At 33.3% G+C, this 26,891-nt stretch overlaps 1 protein-coding gene across 2 annotated transcripts in view; it reads right to left on the minus strand.

Moving 5' to 3' along the window:
* The window catches only part of EPHA5 (EPH receptor A5), a 314,116-nt gene that overhangs the window by 72,721 nt on the left and 214,504 nt on the right, over nucleotides 1-26,891 (minus strand). For both annotated transcript variants that reach the window (XM_055342698.1, XM_055342691.1), the window contains exons 5-7: nucleotides 25,126-25,250; nucleotides 17,961-18,120; nucleotides 10,798-10,903 (exon numbers count right to left, since the gene is read on the minus strand). In XM_055342698.1, the coding sequence (XP_055198673.1) occupies nucleotides 10,798-10,903; nucleotides 17,961-18,120; nucleotides 25,126-25,250 (391 nt within the window). The remainder of the gene's footprint in view (nucleotides 1-10,797; nucleotides 10,904-17,960; nucleotides 18,121-25,125; nucleotides 25,251-26,891) is intronic.

A 26,891-nucleotide genomic window follows, 5' to 3' on the forward strand; every position in this document is an offset into this window, starting at 1 on the left:
TTGGTCTAAGTACAACCTAAAAAAAAAAAAACAGTATTTCCTTCACTAATCACCACAACCAGGTCCCACTTTGCCACCTTGATACCTTGTCTTTCAAGATGTATGTGGTGGTGTGAAGAGGAGACAAACACAAACAACCTATGGTGAAGTTTAACCCATCTTTCTCCTTTAGATCTACCTTAACTCAAGAGAACTCAATAATGACCATGATGGAGATGTGGAATCCAATGCCAGACCATAAGAATGGGAAGAAAAGATAACAGGTCATTAAAAAAAAAATAAACAAATGAAACAGTGATCTAAAGAGCAGAATCCCCAAAATAAGCATTAAAATTCACTGACATTGTTATGTGGTATTGATGGCTTCAAGAGAGTAGAGAAATGCCTGTAGACTATTAAGAGCAAATGCATGCCAAGGATCTAAGACAGAACACTGCCATTTTTCTGTAAGATTAAAAAGTCAGGGGAGTAAGAAATAATGAGAAGCAAGAAGTGAGCTAAAGCAAAAAGATTTTTTGGTAAGCAAGATAATTAGAATATAATATGTTTTGTAGCACTAAAACTATCACAGACATCAGATATATCTAACCTCAATATCTCCCATAGCACAATAAAAAATTCAGCTGTTTGAAACTCAGTTGCTAATCCACTAGAAACATTTCTGTCTTTGCAGGTTTATGCAAGTTTTTAAAAAGAGCACAGATCTTAAACAAATGTGGATTTTAGCTGGTGCTTAAAATCATTTGGAACATTTTATTGTCATTTGCTTCATTTCTCAGCAATGGATATACTCTCAGACATGGCTCAGGAAATTAACTGAGTTTTTGTTGAATAGATGGTCTATCCTTTGGCATAGGGCAGTGCTATTGATTTTTCTCTGTAGAGCTGGGTATCAGGTTCCTGTGAAAGCCTGTGTGGGCTCAGGGAGATGTGGTAAGATTCCCAGAAACCTAGCAGTCTTCTATTAGAGCCATGTGTCCACTGGCATGCCAGCATGTTCTCTTTCATATCTTATTGATACTGAGCTTCAGGCAAATGGAATTTCAGACAAAAAGCATATTTTGCCCTTGTAGTTAGGCTTTTGACCTGCCCTATGCTTCAAACTTGATGAAATCTGAGAATCTTTAGATTCTTTGCTGTAATCTTTTTTTTTTTTTTTTTAGTTTTGAAAATCAATGATATTAACTTATCTTGGTAACATAGAGTTTTCCTTCTAAATGTTTGCCTCAATATAACTTCCTGAGAATGGCAGTGATGTTTCTGTGTTTGATCTGTGAGAAGTCACAGGTGGGATATTCAATAATGTTGAGCAATTGAACCGGTAACCCTCTTGGGTTCAGTTTCCTAGGACGATTTACTTCCCACAGTGGGCAATTAGTTGTTGCTATGCTCCTAGACTTTTTGGCACTGCTCTGCCCTGATCCCCATTTGTCAGTTATTAATAAATTATGATCTTCTCTCTAATTATCTTTGATTCAGAGCCTTTGAAGAAAAAAGCATGTAATCATGAGAAAATAGAAGGAATAACAACTCTCAGATATTAAATCAATACACATGCCTGGATTTATCACAGTTTCATAAAATCACATCTACTGTTAATTCATAAACCACTGAGATTTACTTTTAATGACAGCTTTCCTAAAATCAGTGATTGCATGTGTGATTATAAATATTTTGCTATTTATCATTATTTTAAAACAAAATAGTATTAGATAAAATATTTTCATATAATACCTTTTCTTACGAAAATTTACCAAGTTCCAAAACTATGTGGCCCTTGTTATGTTAGAAATGCTAAAACACAACGTATTCATGATACCTCTGATCTAAAGAGAATCAGGAGAGAAATACAAACCTACACTATCATTAATAAAAACTATTGCTGCTTGATGTTACCAGGTACATCATCATATTAGCATCACCATATCTAGAGGGCAAGTAAATAATATAAGCTGACGAATATTTCTTTTTTTTAAAGATTTATTAATTTATTTGCACATGCAAAAGAGAGAGAGCAAGCATGAGCCAGGGTGGGGAGAGAGACAAAGGGGGAGGGAGAGAATCTTAAGCCCTGTGAGCACAGAGCCTGACACAGGGATCAATCTCATGACCCTAAAATCAGGATCTGAGCCAAAATCAAGAGTTGGGTGCTTAACCAATTGAGCCTCCCAGGCACCACATCTGATGAAGATTTTTTTTCCTATTTATTTATGATAGTCACACACACACACACACACACACACACACAGAGGCAGAGACACAGGCAGAGGGAGAAGCAGGCTCCATGCACCGGGAGCCTGATGTGGGATTCGATCCCGGGTCTCCAGGATTGCGCCCTGGGCCAAAGGCAGGCGCCAAACCGCTGCACCACCCAGGGATCCCCTGATGAAGATTTCTTAACTCCTATGTAATACTTCTTTGAAATCACTGTATTTATTTTGTGATGGCACAAAATATTTCAGTAATTGGGAAGAAAGTATACTTATGGATTAGGTATTGTATTAGACTATGTCAGTGTTGCTAACAGTTCTCATTTTCTAAACTACCAACATTAGTTTGATTAATAAGGACAAAGCACTTCAAATGGAGATTGATGCACTGTTTAGTTTTAATTCAATAATTTATGAGGTATTCATTCAATTAGGTTATGTGGGAGAGCCACAGAAGTCTTTATCTTCTAAATACTCACTGAAGAAGAAAGAAGATATTTACTCAATATAGTATCATTTGTGGTTGAAAGTTTAAATTTCATGAGAAATATTGATACCTTGCTCTAAGACTTTAGCCAAAGGAAAAAAGGTTTTGGCTAAGGGAATTAAGGAAGATTTTGTGATAGAAAATAGTGGTTAATGTGCTTATTGACATGTGGGTAGGTTTAAACATTGAGACATGAAATGAAGTATAAGAGAAAAAGGCACAGAGAGAGATCCTCTTCCCGCATTCTTAGTTCATGTGCTTAGTTCATGTACCCCGTCTTCAGATTCAGGTGTGAACTCCTACTCTGCTGGGCCACGCGGTGGAATTTCTCCATTCTCTTCTTAAGGTCCCAGTGCTATTGATTGACTTAGGCTGTGGAGCCAGCTTTTAGGTTCCTATCCGAGCCTGTACCGTATGAGCTCTGAGAGTGAAAGGCAAGAGCTGCAAAGTCAGAGCTGGGCTCACTACAGTGACCATTCCTGCTTCAGTGATCCAATAACTGTCCAGCCTCCTGACACTTCATGGGTCACTCTTCAATCTCCTTTGATGGATCTTTCTCCTTCACTCTCTCTCTCAATGTCAGTGTTGCTGGGCTCCCCCAGATAACCTCATTCTGGTGAGTAACTTTAAATATCGTATTTGTGCCACAACACTCTTCAATCATATGCCTCCAATTGCATAGCAGACACTATTTTAGCACCTAGATCAATAAGTCTCTGTACTTTAGGGTTTTTTTTTATATATATCTGGAACTTTTCATCCATATGATTTATAATTATCTTTTAGAATAAGCCACTTTGAATATGGCCTCTGTCATATGTGACTAAAGGAGTCCAGGTCAAAAATGCATAGTGGTAATGCTGAAAGGGTAGTCTGCAGTATATTTTCAAGAGTTCTGAACTCCAGCTTCATTCTTCCAGCAATAAGGTCACTGGGTATTTACTGGGAATCTACACTATAATCTGTACACTCAAGATGAGCACCAATCTATTGAAGAGACATATATGAAATGAACTAAAACTACTTCAATTGGAAAAAAAAAAGTTTTGAGGAAACAGAGAGGTGAAATTAACCAGTCATCACAAATCAGGAATGGTCATAAATTGGTGACATTGAATGTGTGTAGTTCTAGAATAAATCATTTATCTAGCACTATTTTTCAGTGAAGGACTGAGGGACAATTCATTAAAATCCAGTTTATTTTTTATTTACTGTAGTGTCAAGGTATCACTGACAGTACTTTCTAGGAGAGGCTTTATTTATATATTGACCAGTTTGGTCAATATATAAATATTTATATATTTTATTTATTTATTTTTTGGAAAGTTTTATTTATTTATTTATTTTTTAAATTTATTTTATTTTTTTATTTTTATTTATTTATTTTTTTGGAAAGTTTTTTTTAAGATTTTATTTATTTATTCATGAGAGAGAGAGAGAAAGAGAGAGAGAGGGAGGGAGGCAGAGACACAGGCAGAGGGAGAAGCAGGCTCCATGCAGGAAGCCTGATGTGGGACTCGATCCCAGGACTCCAGGATCACACCCTGGGCTGAAGGCAGGGACCAAACTGCTGAGCCACCCAGGGATCCCCATAAAGGTTTTAAATAATAATAATTAATATTATTATTTTGGCAGCAGAGAATCAGTGACTTTGTATACAAGAGTTCAGAGTTTCACCAAAATCTACAGTTTAATGCTTATGTATCATAATGCACTTATATAGTGAAGAACAGAAACCCTAAGGTCAGATCTGGGTTCAAGCCCCAGACTTTCACTAATTGTGTACAGTAATTTGTGTTCTAGATATTTTCTCTGAGGAGGAGAAATCATGCACAGATAAGAATCCTTGCCATCTTGGATCTACAAACAAAAAAACTAACAGGAGAAATTTATACTTAGTATATAAATAAAACACTACAATTAAGTGTTATGAAGAGGTAAATCAAGGTAAGAGAGATCTGATAGGCAGTGGAAGGAATCACAGGCCCTCATTTTAGTAAGCTCGATTGAGAGGATAGAATTTTGCAATGATGTGAAAGCAGGAGGAAGCTATGTGCCTCTCTGGAACAAGGGAGTTTTAGGCAGCCAGAAGAGCCAATACAAAAGCCTCAAGTCTGAACTATTTTTACAATGATCAAGAAACTGCAAGAAGATAATTTTATCAAGCATAATTGAAAGATAAAACTATTAATGAGATATAGTGTTGTGAAATATTACATGTAAAAACCCTTGGAACAATACCTGGGAGGCAGTATGTAATTCATGCTAGACCATATTGTACTTATTATGAACATTATTATGTTATTTCCATTAGGCAAAGAGGGTTCTCTGAAGGTTTTAGAATACTTCATACCTTTTAAAAAACCATTCACTAGAGAAGCTATTATGCTTTGATATCAAAAAGTAGGCAGAGCTCTGGCACTTGTCTGAATTAAATAATTACATTCAAAAAAATTACATTCAAAATGCCTGCATAATGATTTTATTTGGCTCCAAATAAATTTGAAGAAAAGTTCCTAAGTACAGTGGATTTTACCATCAAACTATTGTTTTTCTTAACATAAGAATTGTGGTGGCATGTAATAAGAATTCATATTTTTCTTGAATTAATGCATCAGACTATCATTGTGGTCCAAAGGAAAACAAAAGTTACCATGGGGGAGGGATTCCAGTTCAAATCCTTGTCTTTATCCATACTGTTGCTATTCTGCTTACAAAATTCTGTCCATTGATCTGACTACTAAAGTAAAGTGGAAATACCTTGAGAAAAAGACATTATCTTCTGATTCCACATGCCCAGGACTTATCTTGATATTTGATGTGCAATAGATGTTCAATAAATGTTTGGATTATTTGAAGAATAAGTCAGTTATAACTTGTTATTATTAAGATATTTGAAAAAAATTACAAAAGGCTAAATTTTAATATTATTATTATTTTTAGAGACTATTTATTTATTTATTCATGAAAGACAGAGAGAGAGAGAAAGAGAGAGACAGAGACAGAGGCAGAGGCAGAGGCAGAGGAAGAGGAAGAGGCAGGCTCCATGCAGGGAGTCTGATGTGGGACTTGATCCCAGGACTGCAGGATCATGCCCTGGGCTGAAGGCAGGCGCTAAACTGGTGATCCACCCAGGGATCCCCCTAAATTTTAATATTATTTTTAAGTAAAAAACCCTAAAGCAGCATTTTATATAAATCTACTCTTTTTCCTTCACATTTTTAACGTGGCCTCAGTGTCTTAATTTTGATAGGTTAACCTTCAAGTACACTATCCATTGAAAAATTTTCAGCTCAGAAACTATGAGACAGGGCAGCCCTGGTAGCTCAGTGGTTTAGTGCCACCTTCAGCCCAGGGCATGACCCTGGAGACCCAGGATCGAGTCCCACATCAGGCTCCCTGCATGGAGCCTGCTTCTCCTTCTACCTGTGTCTCTGCCTCTGTCTCTATGTGTGTCTCTCATGAATAAATAAATAAAATCTTAAAAAAAAGAAGAAACTATGAGACATTTTAGGAGTATCATAATATCAAAGTCATTTCTGAATAGCCTTAAAATTGCATCAAAGGCTAAGCAGCTTGAGGAAATTCTTACACTTTTTCTTCCACCTCATAGGTTTTTTAAATTTTTATTTTCCACTTTTAAAACTGGTGACAGATTTAACTTGTTTGTACTTATATGCAAGAACATGTGCAAATGTGTGGTAATGCATGTGCATGGTGTGTGTGTGTGTGTGTGTGTGTGTGTCTTAAACCTCTGAGCATACATGTAAAATTGAAACAAAAAAGCAAAGCTCTGGAATTTTTTAAAAGAACAAATTCATGAGGGGTGCCTGGGTGGCACAGTTTTAAGCATCCAACTCTTGATTGGGGCTCAGATTGTGGGATAGAGCCCCCTGTGGGATCCACACTCAGTGTGGAGTCTGCTTGAGATTCTTTCTCTCTGTCCCTCTCCTCCTATTTTCAATCTCACTCTCTCTCTCAAATAAAAATGTTTAAAAATGATTTAAAAATAAATAAATTCACAAGCTTTATATCAGGTTGAGAAATATCCAGTAATTAAGGATTAGGCCCCAAGTTTGAAATGGATACAGAGAAAAAAAGTAACAATGTAATCAGTGATCATCTTCAAAGGAAAGGAAAACAGGAGAAGAAGATTGTAAAAGACTTTCTCAAACATGTAACTGGGAGTATGGGCATGACCACCATTAATGGAAAAGTTAGTTTATTAAATAATTTATATCTATGTAGTAGTATTAAATCTATGTAGTAGTATCTATAAGGGGAAAACAATAAAATTTGTATATTATAAGAAAGCAATGTGCATTGTCATTTCTGATTAAAGGGGGAAATTTTAAAAAACAATTACAACATACTGCACAAATCAGGAGGTTTAATTTATCCTCATCCTAGAGTAATTGGCTCATAGTTTGCTGAGGACATATCATTTTTTTTGTAGTCCAATAAAAAACATTTCAAATTAATGATAGAGAAAGTGAAAAGGAGAATCTAAACCCTGCAGAAAATGCTCTATGGAATATTTAGCACCTCTAAAGGAAGATCACACAAATCGTAAGATTGATAGAATCCTAAGATGCTATAATTCTGTTTTTTAAATGAAACTTTTTCCCTTAAGATGGATATCTGCCTATATTATTTTAAATTATATCTAGGTAGGAAGACTCCAAAAGGTTCTGTGTAATCAATTTTAGCCTAAAGAGATTAGAAAGTCTGTGGATCCCTGGGTGGCTCAGTGGTTTAGCATCTGCCTTTGGCCCAGGGCGTGACCCTGGAGTCCCAGGATTGAGTCCCGTGTTGGGCTCCTGGCATGGAGCCTGCTTCTCTCTCTGCCTCTCTCTCTCTCTCTATCATGAATAAATGAATAAAATCTTAAAAAAAGTCTCTCTATCTGATTTATCTTTCATTTATTTTAGAACAAAAAAAAAGTTTATTTTTTTCTTTGAAATAGATGAGTTCCATAGTATTCATATTTTTGATTTGATGTGAATAAAAATACAAATTATCAGTGAATATGTACCTTTAAGACATATTTTCTCTTAAATGATATAAATTGCCAATAAATATTGCATTCAAATAATATTAATATTTCTGCAACATGAAAAAAATAGTTTATCTATACAACCACTGACAAGTAAAATTATTTGTAATTAAAATACATTTTACCTAGGAGCACATATCTGGTTCTTAATAAACTCAAAAGATTAAAAAGTGATAAAATAGTTCAGAGTTAAGAGGATAGTCTAAATTTCATTGTATTTTTGTGTGTGTTAGTAATATTTTGGCAAGGAAAGGAGGGAAAAACATATGTAATTCAATGTCTCCCGACCAATTCTATAGTAGACTTTTTTCAATAACTTGTCAGTACTCATATATAACTTCCCAAATACTATTAGGTTTCAGCTACATTTCTTCATTTAATTTTTCTTTTATTTGATTAATCTTTACTGAGTTAATTCAGGACACTGTAGGTATTATGTGATAGGCACACTTCCCCTAGTTCAGACAAAAATTGTGAAGCTCATTGTCTTGAATGAGATAGGGAAAGACTTTCAAAAATCATTTCATTTAGCTTTTGAGTACATATATTTATATAAAACATCATAAAATAACTTATATATGTAAAGTAAAATAAGATGTCCACAGATGTTTTTATCCTAAGACAAATACCCCCTGAAATTCAAGAATGTGCATTCAACAAAATGAAGTAATGAAAATTTCATGCAAAGAAATCTGCTGGTAATAAAATGCAAATCTCAGATTTTGGGGAGTAAAATTTATTTTCCTTTAAATTAAAAATTCGTAATCTCTGCACAGTAAGCTGTGTTATAAAATTAAATCAAGACAAAATGTAATATGAATAAAAATGTACAAATTAATAAGGTGTCTCAGGTTTAGTTATGCTGAAAATTGAGTTTTGGGTGTAGTTGTGATTCTCCTATAACTGATAAATTATACTAAAATTTAATTATTCTTACACAGGAAATCCAGGTACATATAGAAGTCATGTAGTGCACATGTGTGGGTGTGCCACATCCTAAAGCATCACTATCTATCCTTCAGTTACCAAGTAATAGGTTATATGTATCTTTTCTCAAACATTTTGTCTAATGCTACAGATGCAACAAAGTAAACTGCTTTTAAGTCAGTTTTGTATATAGATTGGGGAGAAAACATTTTTGAGAACAAGGTCTCATTCACATGCAAGTAAGCAAGAATTCATAGCTGAATGTAGTCAGTAAATTCACATTAAAATATGCAGGTTAAATAAATATAGTGTGACTAAGTATATAATAAGATGCATTATATATTTGATTTGTCCTTTAATAAACCCTTAAACACACAAATTTATTGGATTTTAGCTCTTAAATCATTCTTATGGTTTTATTCACTTCCTCTAGGTGTGGACCCAACAAATACAGTATCTTCTTATGATCTGCATGTCCCTAACTATAACTAACACTTCTGGATTTTTGGAAAGGAAGAAGACAACTCTTATCCAAGTCAGAAGTAAAGAAATGTTATAAACAAGCTCTGAAACTGTATCATAGTTATCTACCCTTTTGAGGTAGAAAAGACTCATATCATGCGGTGGTTTTCTTAATAGCTATCAAACACTCAATTATCTTATGTAACCAAAATCTGAGCAAAGTTGTTATGACAAAATTTATATCTTCCAGGAAGCAGGGACACAGCATTCTTCTCGGGTGACTTCAGAAAGAAAAGAACTGTGGGGCACCAGCTATCCAGCCTTCTGGTCAAATAGGGCTAGTTGTCCTCAATAGAGCCCAGACTGCTTCCTACCCAGAAATTCTAAAAATGTGTAACTGCTAATCTAACATTAAAAGTAAGCAATGGATTTCTATATATACTCTTAAGAAAATTTTGTACATTCCTGAATAAACAGGAGCTAGAAGAAAATGAATGTTCAGATATAAAAAGAAAGGATGTTCAAATGAATATTTTCAACAATGTTTTACGAATATAGATTGCTGTAACTTAAGGATATAGTCATAAATCTTTTCAGAATACAATCTTCAGTATATTGAAAAGTGCCCAATTCTGTATATTTATGAGTTGAATATGTGATGAAGAGTCAAAAATAAATAAGTAGAACAGGAAGAAAATCAATATGAATATTGATTTTCTGACTTTTTTTGGACCTTACACTACAATTTCACATCTTTAGGCAAGTCTAAATATTTCCATGAAGACTTTCATCAAATTTTCTGTAATAGTCTCATACCAAAACATTTTCAAATGGACAGCTCTAATTACTGAATATCCTTTCAAACAATGGCCTGGATAAAAAAATGGAAATATGTCTGTTGTAGGTTGATGTGTTGATGTATTTACTCACTGTGTTTTAAAAATTTTTTTCAGAAGGTTGATTATGCTCAGCTCAGCATCAGGAAATACTTTCTACAAAAGTTGTTGTTGGGCCTCTACCTCCTTTATTTTTGTTCAAAATGAAAAATGCAGATGTGTAACAGACATGTTAATGTATCTATTGATACAACATTCAGTAAAATTCACTTTCAATCAGTACACACTATTGATGTATTCAGGTTGAAATCATTCAGAAGCTGAAAATAAAAGCAGTCATGTAAGAGGGCTGATTATTTCTCAGAATGTTGGTCTGCCAGAGTGTCTGTATTGTATTCATCACTCTGTTAGGATTGAATGCTGGCTAAGTAGAATTATTAGTTTTATTCCTCTGAATTTACCAGGAAGGCCTTCCCCAACACTAAAATTGAAGCAGACAACCATAAATAATTTTGAGAGAAAAAAATCACATTTAAAATGCTATATCAGAAAAAAGATGGTTAAAGGTAGAATAAATCATAACAAGTTAATAATTAACTCTTGTGAAGTGAGCATATCTGAAAAAGGAGAAATTCTGTACTTAAAAGTTAGCACTTAACATGGACAAGGTAAAGCTTAAAAATACATCATACGTTGAGTTTATCTACTGATACATTGCTTGACTGATTGGTTGTGGGATGTGCTTCATAGCCAAATGGTCAGATCCAGGTAAAGAAGAGATCAGGGGCAAAAGTTCAGAATCACAGCTTCCTCTCTTACCTTCCACTGAGGAGGAAGCCAATAACCACTGCCAACAAAATGACTCCCACTGTCACAGACACAGCAATTATAGGAATCTGGCTTTGATCGCTGGATGCTGCAACTGCTGATAGGAGACACAAGAAAGGAAGCCCGAGGTTAAAGAGATCATGTGCATTCAAATAAGAGCTGCTTAATAGTCGGTAATCGATGCGTGATTTCAGCAATCCTACACACTTGGCCGTGATTTCCCCCTCATATCTCTGCTCAGTGGTGTGTAATTGAAAAGACATCTCTAGGAGAAAATATTTACTCTCCAAATGGAAATTTTAAAGAATCACTAAGTCAATGATTATTTCCTTGTCATCATAAAAAATGAATGTAATTGTTTGCATTGTATTTATCTAGGGATCCGGGGTTTGCAAGATAAAATGAAACTTAGTCCTTGAGATCAAACACCTTCATCTAAATAGGAGATGCTAAGTATATGAAATCTGGCATTTTAGAATCCGCATGTGGCTGTTCTCTAGAAAAAAAAAAAAATCAATATCTCAGACAGGGTTTGTGTTGTTTTTTTTTTCCCCCATAGACATAGGTTAAACTCCAAAATGTTGTGGCTACGACTTCAGTGAAGTTAATATAATGTCATTATTCTGAATGCAAGTTTAAAAACTGTAAGATATCAAGGCATGTATATAGAACTTTGAGAAGTCAGCAGTAAGAGTAGATTCATTTACATAATCTTTCAAATACATGGATTTAGATTAAATATCCTATATTTTAACAGTACAATTACCATAATAAGAGGCAATGGACATGATTAGATAGTTGTGCTTCAAAAAGCACAGGGTTATTTATTTTGTGCTGATAACTATATTGTATTAAAATAAGAAACGTATAGAATAAAATAACTTTTACTAATGTTCTCAAGAAATGCTCAATAAGATACTTACTATTGTTTAACAATATAATCATCTTGATAAATTCAGAGTGGCATTAGCTCACCTTCATAACAAATTTTAAGTCATCAAAAGTAATAACAACTATACTTTCCACATTTTGTTTCTTATGTTGGCCTAATCAATAGTTTTGGACATCCAAACACTTCCCTTTCTATTATTGTCACCTCTCCCTTGAGTCTTTCAAAGCAAAACTGACTGGCTCTCTGACTCCTTCTTATACTTTATCTATACTTTCTATGCTTTTGGACCAGTCTTCAAACCAAATATTCACAGTAGCTTCTTCATGTTCAAGAAAGATTATTATTGATGATCAAAATCTATGTACCCTCTCTTTTCTTGGATAATAATAGTTGTAGTTCAATGGCTCTTAATCTTGATTGTTCTCTCCTAATATCTGATGCTGAAGTCTGTGGTAGGGAATTCAATGTTCCCTGGTGAGCAGTATAAATGGGGTAAGGCAAAGCTACTTCACTATCCCACTATGCCTTCTCCAAGATTTGCTTTATTAATCTCTAAACTCAGATTACTCATACCATTGCTTTTTCTCAGTTCTTTAATTTTCTTTTTGGCAAGAGGAATGTTCTTCATATGTTAAATGTTCATAATATGTTATTTAATTGGGCTCTAAATGCTATTCCAATTATTTTATTTTGATTCTCTTATTCATTTACTAACAAAATCACCCCCATCATGAGTTCCTCATTTTCTCAAAACACTAATTCATTACCACTTCTCATGTTTCAGAAATGAAACATTTATCTATAAGTTAAATCTTACAGGTAAAAGAGAGTGATCAAGTCTGAACTCCATGGTTAAATAAAACTGTAAAACTGTATGGTTCTTCAGTTTTCCTTTGCTTTATATAAATCCAAGGTTAAAATCCTTCCTGTCTCTTCGAAGATGTGGCTCCTTCAATGATTTCCCTCCAGGAGAGTATTTCATTTCCTTACAGGCTACTTCTTTGCTACCTCCAAGCCTAAATAGATAATTCTTTTGGGAGGGAACAAATCCTTAAACTTACTGATGTTGGTTCAACTTAAATTTGAAAATAGGTCCAACATTTACTAGGTATATGGGCCAAAGCAAAGTACTTCCCCTTATCAAGTCCCATTTCATTAAACTCCAAATAGGAATAATTTTCCTGGATCATTATAATTCTGTTTAGAGATAATATTTAGCATAGTGCTTCAACTATTGCCAGCTTTAAATAAATAGTAGATAATATTTCCACATATAGTTATCTGATCCTCTTTATCACTCTTATTCTTTCCCATTTTTCACCATCTAGACTGAAGTATCTAGAACTAGCCTCATTGTCTGATAACTGAGAATGTAAATTCTCTCTGAAACTTCTTTTCTTTGGCCAATGAGTTCTACATGTGGTATTCTGGCTACATGCAATAAGTACTTTTGCATTTACTTTACCATGCACAATAATGAGGCATTTAACCCTTCTGAACATAAACTTCAACCTTGAGACTCTGTTCCTCTTGGTTTCTAGGACATCAGATAAGCTGTTTTCCCTTTTTCCCACTCAGAAGTATTACTCTGTCAGTTCTGTTGGCTCCACATTCTCTCCCCACATCTTATGCATGAACAATTTCTGATGAGTGCTGGCTCCTAATCCTCCGCATTTCCCTCCTTAGCTCTTCACTCTCTTTCTGTCTTTCTCCTTTCCTTCTTCCTTTTCTTCCTACCTCTCATGTTTACTTCTTTGCATGCAAAGCTGGTAAGTCCCAAATTTATATTTCCAACTCTTATTTCTCTTCAAAGCAACACTCTATTTAAAAAAATGGACTTCTTTCTTTTTATTTGGATTGTATTTTCATATAAAAACAATATGTTTAAAATCAACCTTTATACCACATCTACCCCCAAGGGCATTAACAAAACCACATCAATAAACAAACATGCTATAAATCAAACCACAAACCAGACTAATTTTATCTCTTTTCTTCTGGTTTCTTTTAACTGTCACTAAATTTTTCTTAACTCTGACTTGCCCATTAAGTAATAAGCATTTTTGTGTTTCTTCTGTTTTTATACATGAATTAAGTTTTTTCATCCAACACTCATCTATTTGATTCATATCTGCTGACATATGGTTCATTAGTGTTTTAGGTGTTCCCTTTGCCTTCTATGTACTCACACAAATATCTAAAAATATCACTTTGATCATGGTTCTCTGATCAAGAAGTTCATAAACTCTTACTATCTATATAAAAAAAAAAAACACCAAATTCTCCAACTAGCATTCAAAAGCCTTTTAAACCAAATTCTAACAAATCTTTCTGGCCTCAATATGCCATTTTGGGAACTCTAAGATTCAGTTTTGGAAGGAGAGGGCATGATTAATCAGAAGTAGGGATAAAATAGGATAATTTCACACTAACCAAAGTATTAATTTTGAGAAAAAATATGTATACTTCATATCATCAAATGCTTCATTTTTAATAATTTATAGACCTAATCTAATTTAACAATATGCTAAAATATACATAGTATGGGCTAAGATCTTACAAAAATTAACTTTTAATGGTATACTCAACATTTTCAAGTGCTTAAATTATTTTATGAAAATATTTTTATAATGCCAAATCACAAAGATTCATATTTATATGTTGTTATCTACTCTTTACTTATATAAGATATTTTTGTATAACAGACAATTAAATTAAGGATCTATGAGGAAGAATTTAATAATATATTTTCATTTTTATAAAAAAAATCAGCATTTTCTAATTTCCTTGATGGGCTTTAAATATTTTACTATTTTCAAATGTATTAATTGTTTAGTGAGATTTTTCTAGTAAAAAATAACTCATCAAGATTTTGTACCATTGGGACACCTAGGTGGCTCAGTGCTTGAGCATCTGCCTTTGGCTCAGGGCATGATCCCAGGCTCCTGGGATCGAATCCCACACTGGGCTTCCTGCATAAAGCCTGCTTCTCCCTCTGCCTGTCTCTGCCTCCTTCTCTGGGTCTCTCATGAATAAATAAATTAATTAATTAAAATAAGATTTTGTACTAATTTATTCCTTTGTTTGACCTGACAGCATCAATAATATCCCCAATATATCAATTAACTAACTAAATATATAGAATTGATAAGGTATTGTCAATGCCTTCGTACTTCATTCTTTAGCATCAGGGTAAAATTGTAAGCCCAATATGATCTATGATTAGTGTTTTAATATATTATTAAGTTTTTTAATTGCTAAAAATAAAAATCTCTAATCACTCGTATTTCCTATTTTTTTATATGTCATGTAGTTTTGGAAGAATTGCTGAGGAATATTTTGGGAATGCTTACAAGCAAATTTGGGGCAATGTAACACTACTATTAAAAGAATATTAGTTATAAACATTAATATTCTTTAGTAAATAATGTTTCTTTTTTTCAATCATTATATACTTATATTATCCATGGAAACTTAAAGGTAGCATACACTGAGAAATCACATTGTTTACCTCACTTTGCTTCTTGTACTCCTGGTTACAAAACAATATTACATAGGTATTCTCTATATTTTAGCCATATATTTGAATAGCTAATAATTAAGGTGAAAAGATAATTAAAGCCAGATTATAAGTGCTTTTGAAGGCCAGGCTGAGAATTTGGGATCTTTCTACCACAGCTGTAACTCACTATTAATTTTCTTGATTAAGATAATTAGATCAAAGCTACGATTTTTGATATGTAATATCGGTACATAGAAGTTAGTGGGGATATTTAAAATAGCATGACAGGTAAATACACACATGAAAAGATGTTGAACATCATTAGCCATCAGGGATTTCAAATTAAAACCATAATGAGATATCATGCCCACCTGTCCAAAAAGACTAAAAGAAAAATACAGTGAGAACAGCAAATGCTGATGAAGATGTGGAGAAAGTGATCACTTATACACTGCTGGTGGGACTATAAAATGGTACAGCCACTCTGAAAATCAGTTTGGCATTTTCTTACAAAATTAAACATAAAATTACCATATGATACAGCAAGTGTGCTCTTGGGTATTTATCCCAGGGAATTGAAAACATATGTTGATACAAAAAGATGTACATGAATATTCATAGCATCTTTATTGGTAATAGGAAAAATTGGTATTAGCCCAGATGTCCTTCAACAGGTGAACTGTTAAACTGTGGTCTACACATACCATAGAATATTACTCAACAATAAAAAGAAACAAACTTGATATACATAACAATTTAGACGAATTGCCAGGGAATTAAGTCAATTCTAAACTTTCACATTCTGTATGATTCCATGTTTACTACATTTCTGTAATGTCATATTTTTAGATATGGATGTTTAGAAACTAAGAGTTGTCAGTGATTAGTTACGGGATAGGAGCTATTCCCAAAGGCAGTTGGTATAGTTGTAAAGGGCAACCCAAGAGATCTTTGTGATGTTGGCACTATTTAGTATCTTGACTATGATAGTAGATACACAAATCTACACCACTGACCAAATCATATCCAACTTAATAGACATATGTCTATACACATATACATAAAAAGGAGTAGAAGGAAATGTGAGTAAGATTAGTGGATCGCATCAATGTCAATATCCTGAATGTGGTGTTATGCTATATTTTAAAAGTATTAGCATTGGGGAAAACTGAACAAATTGTACAAGAGATAACTCTGCATTGCATTTACATTTGCATATAAAACTACACTTATCTCAATAAAAATTTCATTTAAAAAACAGAATAGCATTATTCCAGCGATTGTGTTATACAAATTTGAATTAAAAAGGTAAGAATTCAATGAAAGGAAGTGATGCATTGGAGAAAAATAAATCATAAAAGAAACACAAAGGTGTTTGGTAAATCTTGTTAAGTGGGAGTTAAGAAAGATTCAGTGATAGTCTCAACGTTTCAAGATAACTTATGTTAAAAGAAACCATATAAAAAGAGCGAACTAGATGGGCTGGATGGTTTCATTCATGCTGTTTATTTATTGGTATTCTTTATCACTGCTATTGGGAAAAGGAATGATTTATATACGTAACAAAATTAAAATAAAGTGGGTAATAGGCAGTTATAAAATATAAAACTTGAGAGAGAAAGACTTCTGAGGTTTTTCCATCCAAATCTTCAAGACAAATAACCTTTCTAAAATAAAGATTTTGTGATCCTGCGCTTACTGTTTGCATTCAGTTTTAGGACTATGTGAGTGACATATAAGATAATGTAGATGAAAAAGAAAATCCCCTTGTAACAATTTTATGTCCTAGGTATAACAGAATTAAAATTAATAAATTTTAAAAATTAAGCAAATTAATAACATCACGCATCATTTTTATAAATTGAGTAACCAATTAGAAAATCTTTTTAATGATTTTCAGGTAATTTTCTGTCCTAACATACCTGAATGGTAAGATAGAATTTCCTTGGTATTGGTAACTCATCAAAGTCAGTATTAACTGTCATGCACCAAATGAAAATACATACACACACATATTTGACATTTCACACTACTCCTCTGTGTTACTTTCTTCATAACAAAATATTAATAGTGTCGGTTTTTCATCTATAAATAATAGTAAGTTTTCTTCTAATCTTGCTTTTAATATATACTTTAGGACAAGTAATTTAAATATTTTGTTTGTGGTTAAAGAGAAAAAAATGTTTTATGCTATTTTATTCCTAAAATGATACAAGAAAAAAAAAGAAAAGAAAAAAGAAAAAAAAATGGTACAAGAAGTGTCTTCCAGAACTATTTCTAGGCCCTTTACTCAGAGATACTGCCAGAGATTTTGATTTTTCAAAACAATCAGATTGGTTGCTGAGACCACCATTTTCTTGCCAAACTTAATACTCATGCAAGCTCCTGGTAGAATTTTCATAGAAAGACTAAGCCTGATAACATTGTTCAATAAAACAAGTAAAAGTCAATGGCAATAATTCAATAAAGTATGGCAGCTGTGGAAAGAAAGTCTTTAAAAGCAGGTTTAAACATTTCTTAAGGATCTCTTGATGTTTCATCTCCCAGGAGACCAAATGTGATGAGGAGCAGGGACCGATGTGTTAACCCACTAACCTACCATAATAGCATGACAGATGCTTCCTACCCGAAGGGGTCATGCCTGGGAGAGAGAGAGAGGAGCAGGAGACTGACAGAGTGCCCAGGAAGAGTATTGATCTACTGACTCTTTTCTGGTAACCATTACAGAGACATGAGTTGACAGTAATTAAAATGACTTACACACTGGGATAGTTTCAAACTCAAATCTTCGACTGAAGACTCCATAGCCTGCTGCTGTGCGTGCTCGAATTTGGAAGACATACACTGAAGCTGGTTTCAAGCCTTCTGCAGTTACAGTTGTCTCCTTAGATTTGATGATTGTATAGCTGGTTTCCTGGTCCTTGGGTTACACGTGTGCGTACAATAAAAAAAAGTCAACATATGAATTACTTCCTGACAATAAAACTTAGAATCATAAATCAGAAAATGAGTCCGAAACTAATAGCTTTGATATTAGTACAAATTTAATCTTTTAGAAAAAAATGTATACATCCTAGGTGTGCTATATACATGAAACTTTAAAGTGTTTCCTAAAATTCAAGGATGGCGGGTAACATGTTCTCCACTCATCCGCCATACTTGTCTTCAGCACAAATAAATTTATAAAATCTTAAAATATGATTTGCAGGAGATGAATTGTTTTATAGACTCTATTTTAGTACTGGTATTGTGTGCTTATTTTTCTCTTAAATGTTTTATTGGAGTACATCAAACATGCTGCCTATTCATAGAGAAAGATGGCAATGTCTCAAATATTGCCAGGTCAGAATTATACTTTATATCTCTGGTAAATTTGATTTCTCTTTATATTTAGGACCTGGGAGGGGGAATGAGGACTTTGCTGGAGAACTTTAATTTCAATTTACTAAGTCTAAACAGGGATTACTAAAGAAAAACTGTAAATAAGCAATTTTTTTTCTTTACAAAAATCTTTCCATTTTTTCACGCTTATGTGTTTAAGCTGGATGGGTAGTAAATGGAGATGGAGTGAAAAAATATATTACAGTAAAGGTAGTTTTGGAAACTGAAACAAATAGAAAGCTGTTCCTTTTTTTAAAAAAATTATTTATTTATGATAGTCACACAGAGAGAGAGAGAGGCAGAGACACAAGCAGAGGGAGAAGCAGGCTCCATGCACCGGGAGCCCGACGTGGGACTCGATCCGGGGTCTCCAGGATCGCGCCCTGGGCCAAAGGCAGGCGCCAAACCGCTGCACCACCCAGGGATCCCTAGAAAGCTGTTCCTATTTTGGTAACTACCAAAGTCTAGACTAACCATACATATGTAATTTTTCCTTACCTCTGAAATTGACACACTGAATCTCAAACCTACACACTGAATCTTGGCCCTACAAAAATCTAAACACACAGAGTCCGTCCCTATTTTGAACTTTCTCCTCCCATGTATTTTTCTGTGTAAATTATTGGCTACCCTTGCCTTTTTCCTTAAGGTATCCTCACAATTATTACATTTCTGATAGATATTACAGGATAACTTAATCATAGGTAACAGTTAGAGATTCCCCCCATTCTTAGGAACTAATCTTTACTTATCTTGATTATTGACTATAAACTATCATTTTCTAGATCATTTCAGAAAATTTTATTTACTAATAGAAATATGTAGTGAGTTTCTTAAGAACTAATGGGCATAACGTGTAAAGGATTTTTTTTTCTGAAATGAGAAAAATTGAAAACAATTTTTCAATTCTTTAAAAATTGAAAAGAATATAACAATTGCTACTCAAGCATCTCAATAGGGAATATGGTGATTGCTTAATTTTCTTAACACAATTAAAATGCAAAATAAATGCAAATGATGCTCCTTCTCTGTTGAAGTTACCATCAACAGCAGCATACAATCCTGAAACTTTAATGTGGACACAGAAACCATGTGCTAAAATATAGCAAGTTGGGCAGCCCGGGTGTCTCAGCGGTTTAGCGCCGCCTTCAGCCCGGAGTGTGATCCTGGAAACCCAGGATCCAGTCCCATGTCAGGCTCCCTGCATGGAGCCTGCTTCTCCCTCTGCCTGTGTCTCTGCCTCTCTCTCTCTCTCTCTCTCTCTCTCTCTCTCTCTCTCTGTCTCATGAATAAATAAATAAAGTCTTTAGAAAAAATAAAATACAGCAAGTCCATTTTTACTTTTATCCTCAGTTTCCTTATCTGTAAGATTGGATAGAAATTAGTACCTGGATATCCTCATAGTGATGTCATAAGAATGAAAAAAAAGTAATGCACGTGAAAACACTTCATAAACTAAAGAGTACATGTTTTCATTGTCATAATTATCATTTAATTTTTTTTCTAATTTGACACATCAGAATCAATGGCTAATCGCATTCTATTCTAACCAATACAATCTAAAATATACAATCTATCAAACACTTTTTAAAAACAGTTTTGCCATTCCTCATTTAATACAGTCAAATATACAGAATTTTCTTAGGGTTAAGTTCATCCAAATTTCTAACTAAATCTATGTTTTAATTTCTAATGCAAAGAGGTTTTCTGATTCATTCCACAAAGATGACTATTTCTTATTTATATTTTTTTTTGTACATAGACTTTAAGTGCCAAATCTTTAAGGTGTTTAGGAAATATTACTAGTGTTTTGCAAGGATTTAAAGTAGGTCATTAAATCCTATAAAATTTTACCTAGTAATATCAGTCATTTTCTTCATTTACAAACATTTACTAACTTTCTCTTCTACGCTCTATTACCCCTTCTACATGCTGGGAATAAAGCAGTACAAAAAGGCAGACAATTCTTGTTGTGTCCCTTTAAAGGAGGTAAATAGTTTCTATAAACTGCTGTAGTTACTGATATATGGCTGCTCAGGTTTAAGACCCAATATGCAAGATTTTCTCAATAAGATTATACTTTTCACTTTGGCTATGACTCCTCAGTGATTTCAATAAGAAATGATACAATATCTGTATGCTATTATTTGTATTTTGTTTAAAGATAAGGGATAAAAATCTAGACAAAACTATAGATTCTGGTATATTTGATATAAATATGATTTTTATATAAAATATTAACATTTATAATGTGAGGTAAGAGGGTTTTTGTTTTGTTTTATAAAAGAGCACAGGAATATCATGGTTAGAATTCAAGCCATGCTATTGCCTAAGGAAGTGTGTAAATATGGAAGCACAACTCAACCTGTCTTTTTCTTCCTTAAATTGGGATAAAATTATTTATTTAAGAGCATTGTGAGCACATAGAGATGGAGAGAGATGATGCACATAGCACCCAGCACAATCTCCACATCATAACAGGTTCTAGGTAAATGTGACTTGAGTCTGTAGCATGATGGCAAATTTAATTAAAAATAATTAAAGAATTTGCTGTAAACTCCTATTTAAGGAACAGTTATGTCTTGTAAAATCATTAGAAGTTGACACTTTCGCCAAATGAAGGGAAGGGTAAAACATTACGAGGAAACTGGCATGCTGCTTCTCCTTGAAATAATACAGGTTCTAATATCAATTGCACAAAATTATGCAACATTCTGTTTTATATACTAACATATATATCTAAGTAGTTCCTTATCTGAGTTCTAATTGTACGTTGTCACTCAGGGTCAGCTGAATGCAATAATATCAGAGGGACTCACCAAATCATATACGTAAGAGATCAAAATCCATAAATGTACATTTTGAATTACCTAAGTAGTTTCAAAATTTGCTTCTGTTCCACTCTTTTCAGTCACTGCTGTATTATAATTTACTTTTTATCACCAACTTTATATACATATCATCAACACCCATGGCCACCAGGCTGCCGATTCCTGGTCAGGGCAATGGGCTTTTGCTGCCTTCACACTCCTGCTGAGCAAATGAGCTACATTCCCCAGCTGCTTAGCAAACACTGTTCACATGCAGTGAGGGGAGGGCCTCAGCAGAAGGAGTCAGCTGGCAAACACTCTGCCAAGGGGCAGCTTCCCTTTGCCTCTGCCTTTAATTAAGAGATGGCAATGGGCCCATCACCATGCAGGAGCAGAGAGGCCCAATGACCTCTATTAGAGCAGGGCAATCGCAGGCAGTAATGCCAGCTGGCAAATGCACGAGCCCTGGAAAGCTCTGCCACCTGTGTCTGGCCCAGAGCCATCCAATAAGATGGTGGTGTCATTCTGAAGGTTCAAAATGAGCTCTGGAAACCTATCAGGACCCCTACCTCAGTACATGCTATAAAAGCTCATTATCCTTTTCCTTTCTCCCCCGCTCACCCCAAGTGTGTTAAAAAAAAAAAAGTTCAGGTATTTTATTGGTATGCTCAATAATTTAGCTCGGCAAAAAAGTTCTGTGAATATTTTCAGTGTAAAAAGAAAAACACTGACCAAGAGAAGTTAATAACTTCCCCAAAATAATATACTATATCAAAGTTTTGCTGCTTTTAATGAATGTGAGTGGACAAGTTGCTATTCATTTTTTGAGACTAATTACAGAAATATTTTCCCAAGTTATTTTTTTCTTATATTGAGTTATGCAGATAATAAAATGTATTAATACAGCATCAAATGTAAGATATTAAATGTAAAACTAAATTTTCATGAAATAAGGATAATTTAAAAATTGAACTATAAAGAAAATAATTCCACATGGATAAAATTCACTAGAAGGAATATTAAGAGAAAAGGACTCTCCCCACCACTTGTTGAAAAACTCTGCTTAAAGAAAAAAGAGAAAAAGATGATAAATCCTTGCTTTTATTGAGTATTATGCATATGAGACTCATGTACATGCTGGTAAGTAATAGTAAAAAAAAATAGAGGTAAATCTTAAGGGTTAGAATAGGATAATTTCATTAGAAACTAAAAAGAAAACCAGACATCGATCCAACTAGTTGCTTCAGGGGTAAGAACAGCTAACTATATAGAGAAAGAACAATTTGCCAAATTTTATTCTTCTTGCTGTTAAGCTTTATTTCATCTACAATGTACATTAAAATATAGAGTTTTGGTGCATTAGGTTTTTATTTTTTTTATAAATCCTTTTAAAATTTATCTTTAAAAAGTAGTCTCAATACTCACTTTGGGGCTTGAACTCACAATCCCAAGTTCAAGAGTTGTGGGCTCCACCAAGTGAGCCAGCCAGCCAATAGCCCTGGTGCCTCATTATTTTTAAATGCCATTATGCATTTTAACTTTTTAAAAAATCAACCTCAATTACAATGAATATAACTTACCAAAAAAAAATCTATATATAACATAGACTGATTTTTTTTGGTAAGTTATATTCATTGTAATTGAGGTTGATTTTTTAAAAAGTTAAAATGCATAATGGCATTTAATGGCATATATATATATATATATATATATATATATATATACATAAAACAGCTTTTCATTAGTATGTAGTAATAAAATTTACAAAAAAATGAATAAAGAATGTAAACCTTAATTTAACAAATTATTTTTTTGGATATAGCATGTGTTTAGATTGTAGACCTCTATAATATACAATGCAATTTAGACTACTACTCCCAGAGAAAACAAGAATCAGTGAGCAAGATTAATATCAATACATTTTACTTGATTTGTCTTCTTTTCTTTTTACAATAAATACTCTAAACCATATATCACTATGTTGTTTTTTAAGATTTTATCTTTAAATAATCTCTATACCCAACATAGGTCTTGAACTCACAACCCCAAGATCAAGAGTTGCATGCTCCACTGGCTGAGACGGCCAGGTACCCTTATACCAAACTAGTTTGGTCTCATAGGCATTCTCATAAGACGTTCTTAGTAAATATTATATTTGATAATACATTTTTTATGAAATATAAGTATTTTCATTTATGTACTCTAATGATCTAATAGGTATTTGTAATGCCACCAGCAAGTCACTCCTAGGATAAGTAATCCTTCGAAAGTAATAATTTACTGTTTACCTATTTATAAAAACAATATAAGAATACTGTACAGGATTCAAAACCTAGAAAGGATATGTAGACATCCCCATTATTCTTCCACCCCCAAAACTAGGGTTTATTGTCATTATCTTTACACAGGTAATTGTTAAAATGAATAAAAGAAACATTTAAAAAATCTCTATAATACTATGTATTAGTTTAATGCATTTCAATGTATTTACCTATATTCTTTCATCTACACATATATACAGAATGTTGAATTTTTAAGTAACTTTCATTAACAGAATGTAAGTATTTTTTCCTGATATTTTTGCATTACTATAAGGAGAACCATTTATTCCCTCTCTCTTTACCAATGCCCTAGCTTGGACAATTTCTTTGAGATTGCAAAGTAAGTCTTTAACTTCTTCCTACCCCCGTCACTATTCCTTCTAAGAGAAGTGATGGCTCTGTGAGTTTAGGGAAAGCAATTGACTATGTGCGGCTGAGTCCTTTCCTTTTCTTTTGGGATCTTCTTCTGCGCATGTGTTTGTGATCTTTTCTACCCCTACTTTGATAGAATACACACTCCTGAGTCAGAGTTTCCTACCCACCAGTGAGAGTCGGGTTTGAGTTCATTTCTATTTTTAATATCCTTTACTAGAAGTCAGGTTGTTCTAAGTAACGTATGCCACTCAGATCCAGACTGTATAAAAATAAAAGTAATATAGGTGTGGGAAGTGTAGGAAAACACATAATGATACATATCCAAGCTGTCTACTATAGATTCAGTTTAGAAATTTAAGTTGACCTTTATTTTCCATCTGTATTATTTCCTTATCAATGGCTCACTTGGTTATGGATTCAGAAAAGAGGAAGAGGAATAATTATTGCCTTTAGACTATTATGGCAAAACACACAAGAGTGGACCCAAGATACAACTCAGGGAAGAAGAAATTGAGAACATGTAGGGAATCTAAAGCATACATTTCTGATTTTGTGCCCTCAAATTTTAAAATAAAGTTTATAATACGGTATTAGGTTTTTATATGCATTTTAAAAATTATACTTTATATTCACAGCATATCTACCCATACCTCCTTAAAAGCACAGGAATTATGCAGGGTTAATGGCTATAACCATATGTGTTTTTCCTTGCGGTACACTGCAGTGACTGCTGAAGGTCAAGAACTTAAGTGTTTACAACACTTTCAAAATGTCCTATGACTTCATCTTTTAATCCTGTGAAACCTAGTTAAGCTGATGTTAGACTACATGGCAGTAGTCCAGCAGCATAAACTATTTGGCATCAGAAGAACACAAAGAGTGCTTCCTATACATTTCTAACCTCCATAATCATGACTGTAGAATCAATTGTCATTGATTTACCCATAAAATTGCAACATGCTTTTCTAAAAATTGGATAATTGTGGTCGCTAAACTGAAAAAAAGAAGAAAGGACTTTCTTTATTCTATTACTCTCACCTTTTCAAAATATTTGATTTCATACTCCAGGATGATTCCATTTGGACGATCTGGCTCTTGCCAAGACAAAGAGATGCTGTTTTTTGCAATCTTCCCCTTTTTCACATTGGTAACTGGAGATGGAGCTGCAAAATAGTGTAAATAAAGAGGAACATGATTAACAGAGCCCTGAAATTACAATGAGCTATATGTAGTATAACTACCTTTAACAATTAAACAAGAACTACCTAAACAATTACATTTTCTTTTAACCTGAAAACGATTTTACTTTCTCTATATAATAGAAAGTTTTACCGATTGTAAAATGTTTTACAAATATAAATCAAGTATCCTGAAAATTTTCTTAAAACTGTATTCCCAGGGCACCTGCCTTGGCTGGGGTCATGATCCCAGATGCCATCAGGCTCTCTGCTCAGCAGAGAGTATACTTCTCCCTCTTCCTCTCCCTGCCACTCTGCCTACTTGAGCTCTCTCTCTGTCAAATAAATAAATAAAATCTAAACAAAACAAAACAAGCAAAACCCATTTTATAGTCACAAAGAGTCTTAAGTTTACATTTTCTCTATAAAGTTAAGATAGATGAAGTATCTTAATTATCTTATATAATAAAGACATTCCTGATGAACTTATATATCTTCCACGTTACTAAAATTCATTAATCTTGTATAATATATATCCCATTGTGCTAACACACATGATTATCAATACTATATTTTCATAAAATTAATGCTTTTTAATAATTTTTAATCATGTGGGTCCTAAAATCATTAATAAATCATATGTTAAATATAATGGGGATTGCCTTCAAAAATAAGTTATTAAACTTGTGATATTTCTTGAAAATAGTAGCAGATAAAATAAACATTTTCCTAATCTAAATTTTTTTTCTCTAAGATAAGGAACAAGAAAAGGATACCCACTCCCATAACTTTTATTAAATATCATATTAGAAGTCCTAGTCATAGCAATTAGGCAAGAAAAATAAATAAAAGACATCCAAATTAGAAAAAAAAAGTGTCACTTTTTGCAGATAACATACCATATATAGAAAAAGCTAAAGACTCTACCAAAAAAAAAAAAACTACCAAAATTAATAAATTATTTTATTCAAGTTGCAGGATACAAAATTAATATACAGAAATCTTTTGTGTTTCTATACATTAATAGTGAACTCTCAGAAAGATAAATTAAGAGAAAAATCACATTTGCAATTATATTAAAAAGGATAAATATTTAGGAATAAATTTAACCAAAGAGGTGAAAAACTTATATTCTGAAAACTATAAGATACTGAGGAAATAAATTGAAGACAACAAAAATGAATGGAAAGATGTGTTATACTCATGGGTTGGAGGAATTAATATCTTAAAAATGTCCATGCCACCCTAAGAAATCTACATATTCAATGAAATCCCTACCAATTTTATTTTTTATAGGACTATAACTAATAATCCTAAAATGTGTACAATCACAAAATACCCCAAATAGCCAAACCAGTCTTGAAAAAAGAGTAACAGAGCTGGGAGTATCACGCTACTTGATTTCACATTGTATTACAAAGCTGCAGTGTTCAGAATAGCATGATATTGGGAGAAAAACAGACACATAGATCTATGGAATAGAACAGAAAGTCCAGATATAAAATCACTCATATATGGCCAATTGATTTATGATAAGAGAAGGAAGAATATACAATGGGGAAAGAACAATCTTTTCAATAAATAATGTTCAGAAAACTGGACAGCCACAGGTGAAAGGATAAAACT

The sequence above is a fragment of the Nyctereutes procyonoides genome, unplaced genomic scaffold (assembly GCF_905146905.1).
Source record: "Nyctereutes procyonoides isolate TBG_1078 unplaced genomic scaffold, NYPRO_anot_genome, whole genome shotgun sequence".
Classification (NCBI taxonomy): Eukaryota; Metazoa; Chordata; class Mammalia; order Carnivora; family Canidae; genus Nyctereutes; species Nyctereutes procyonoides.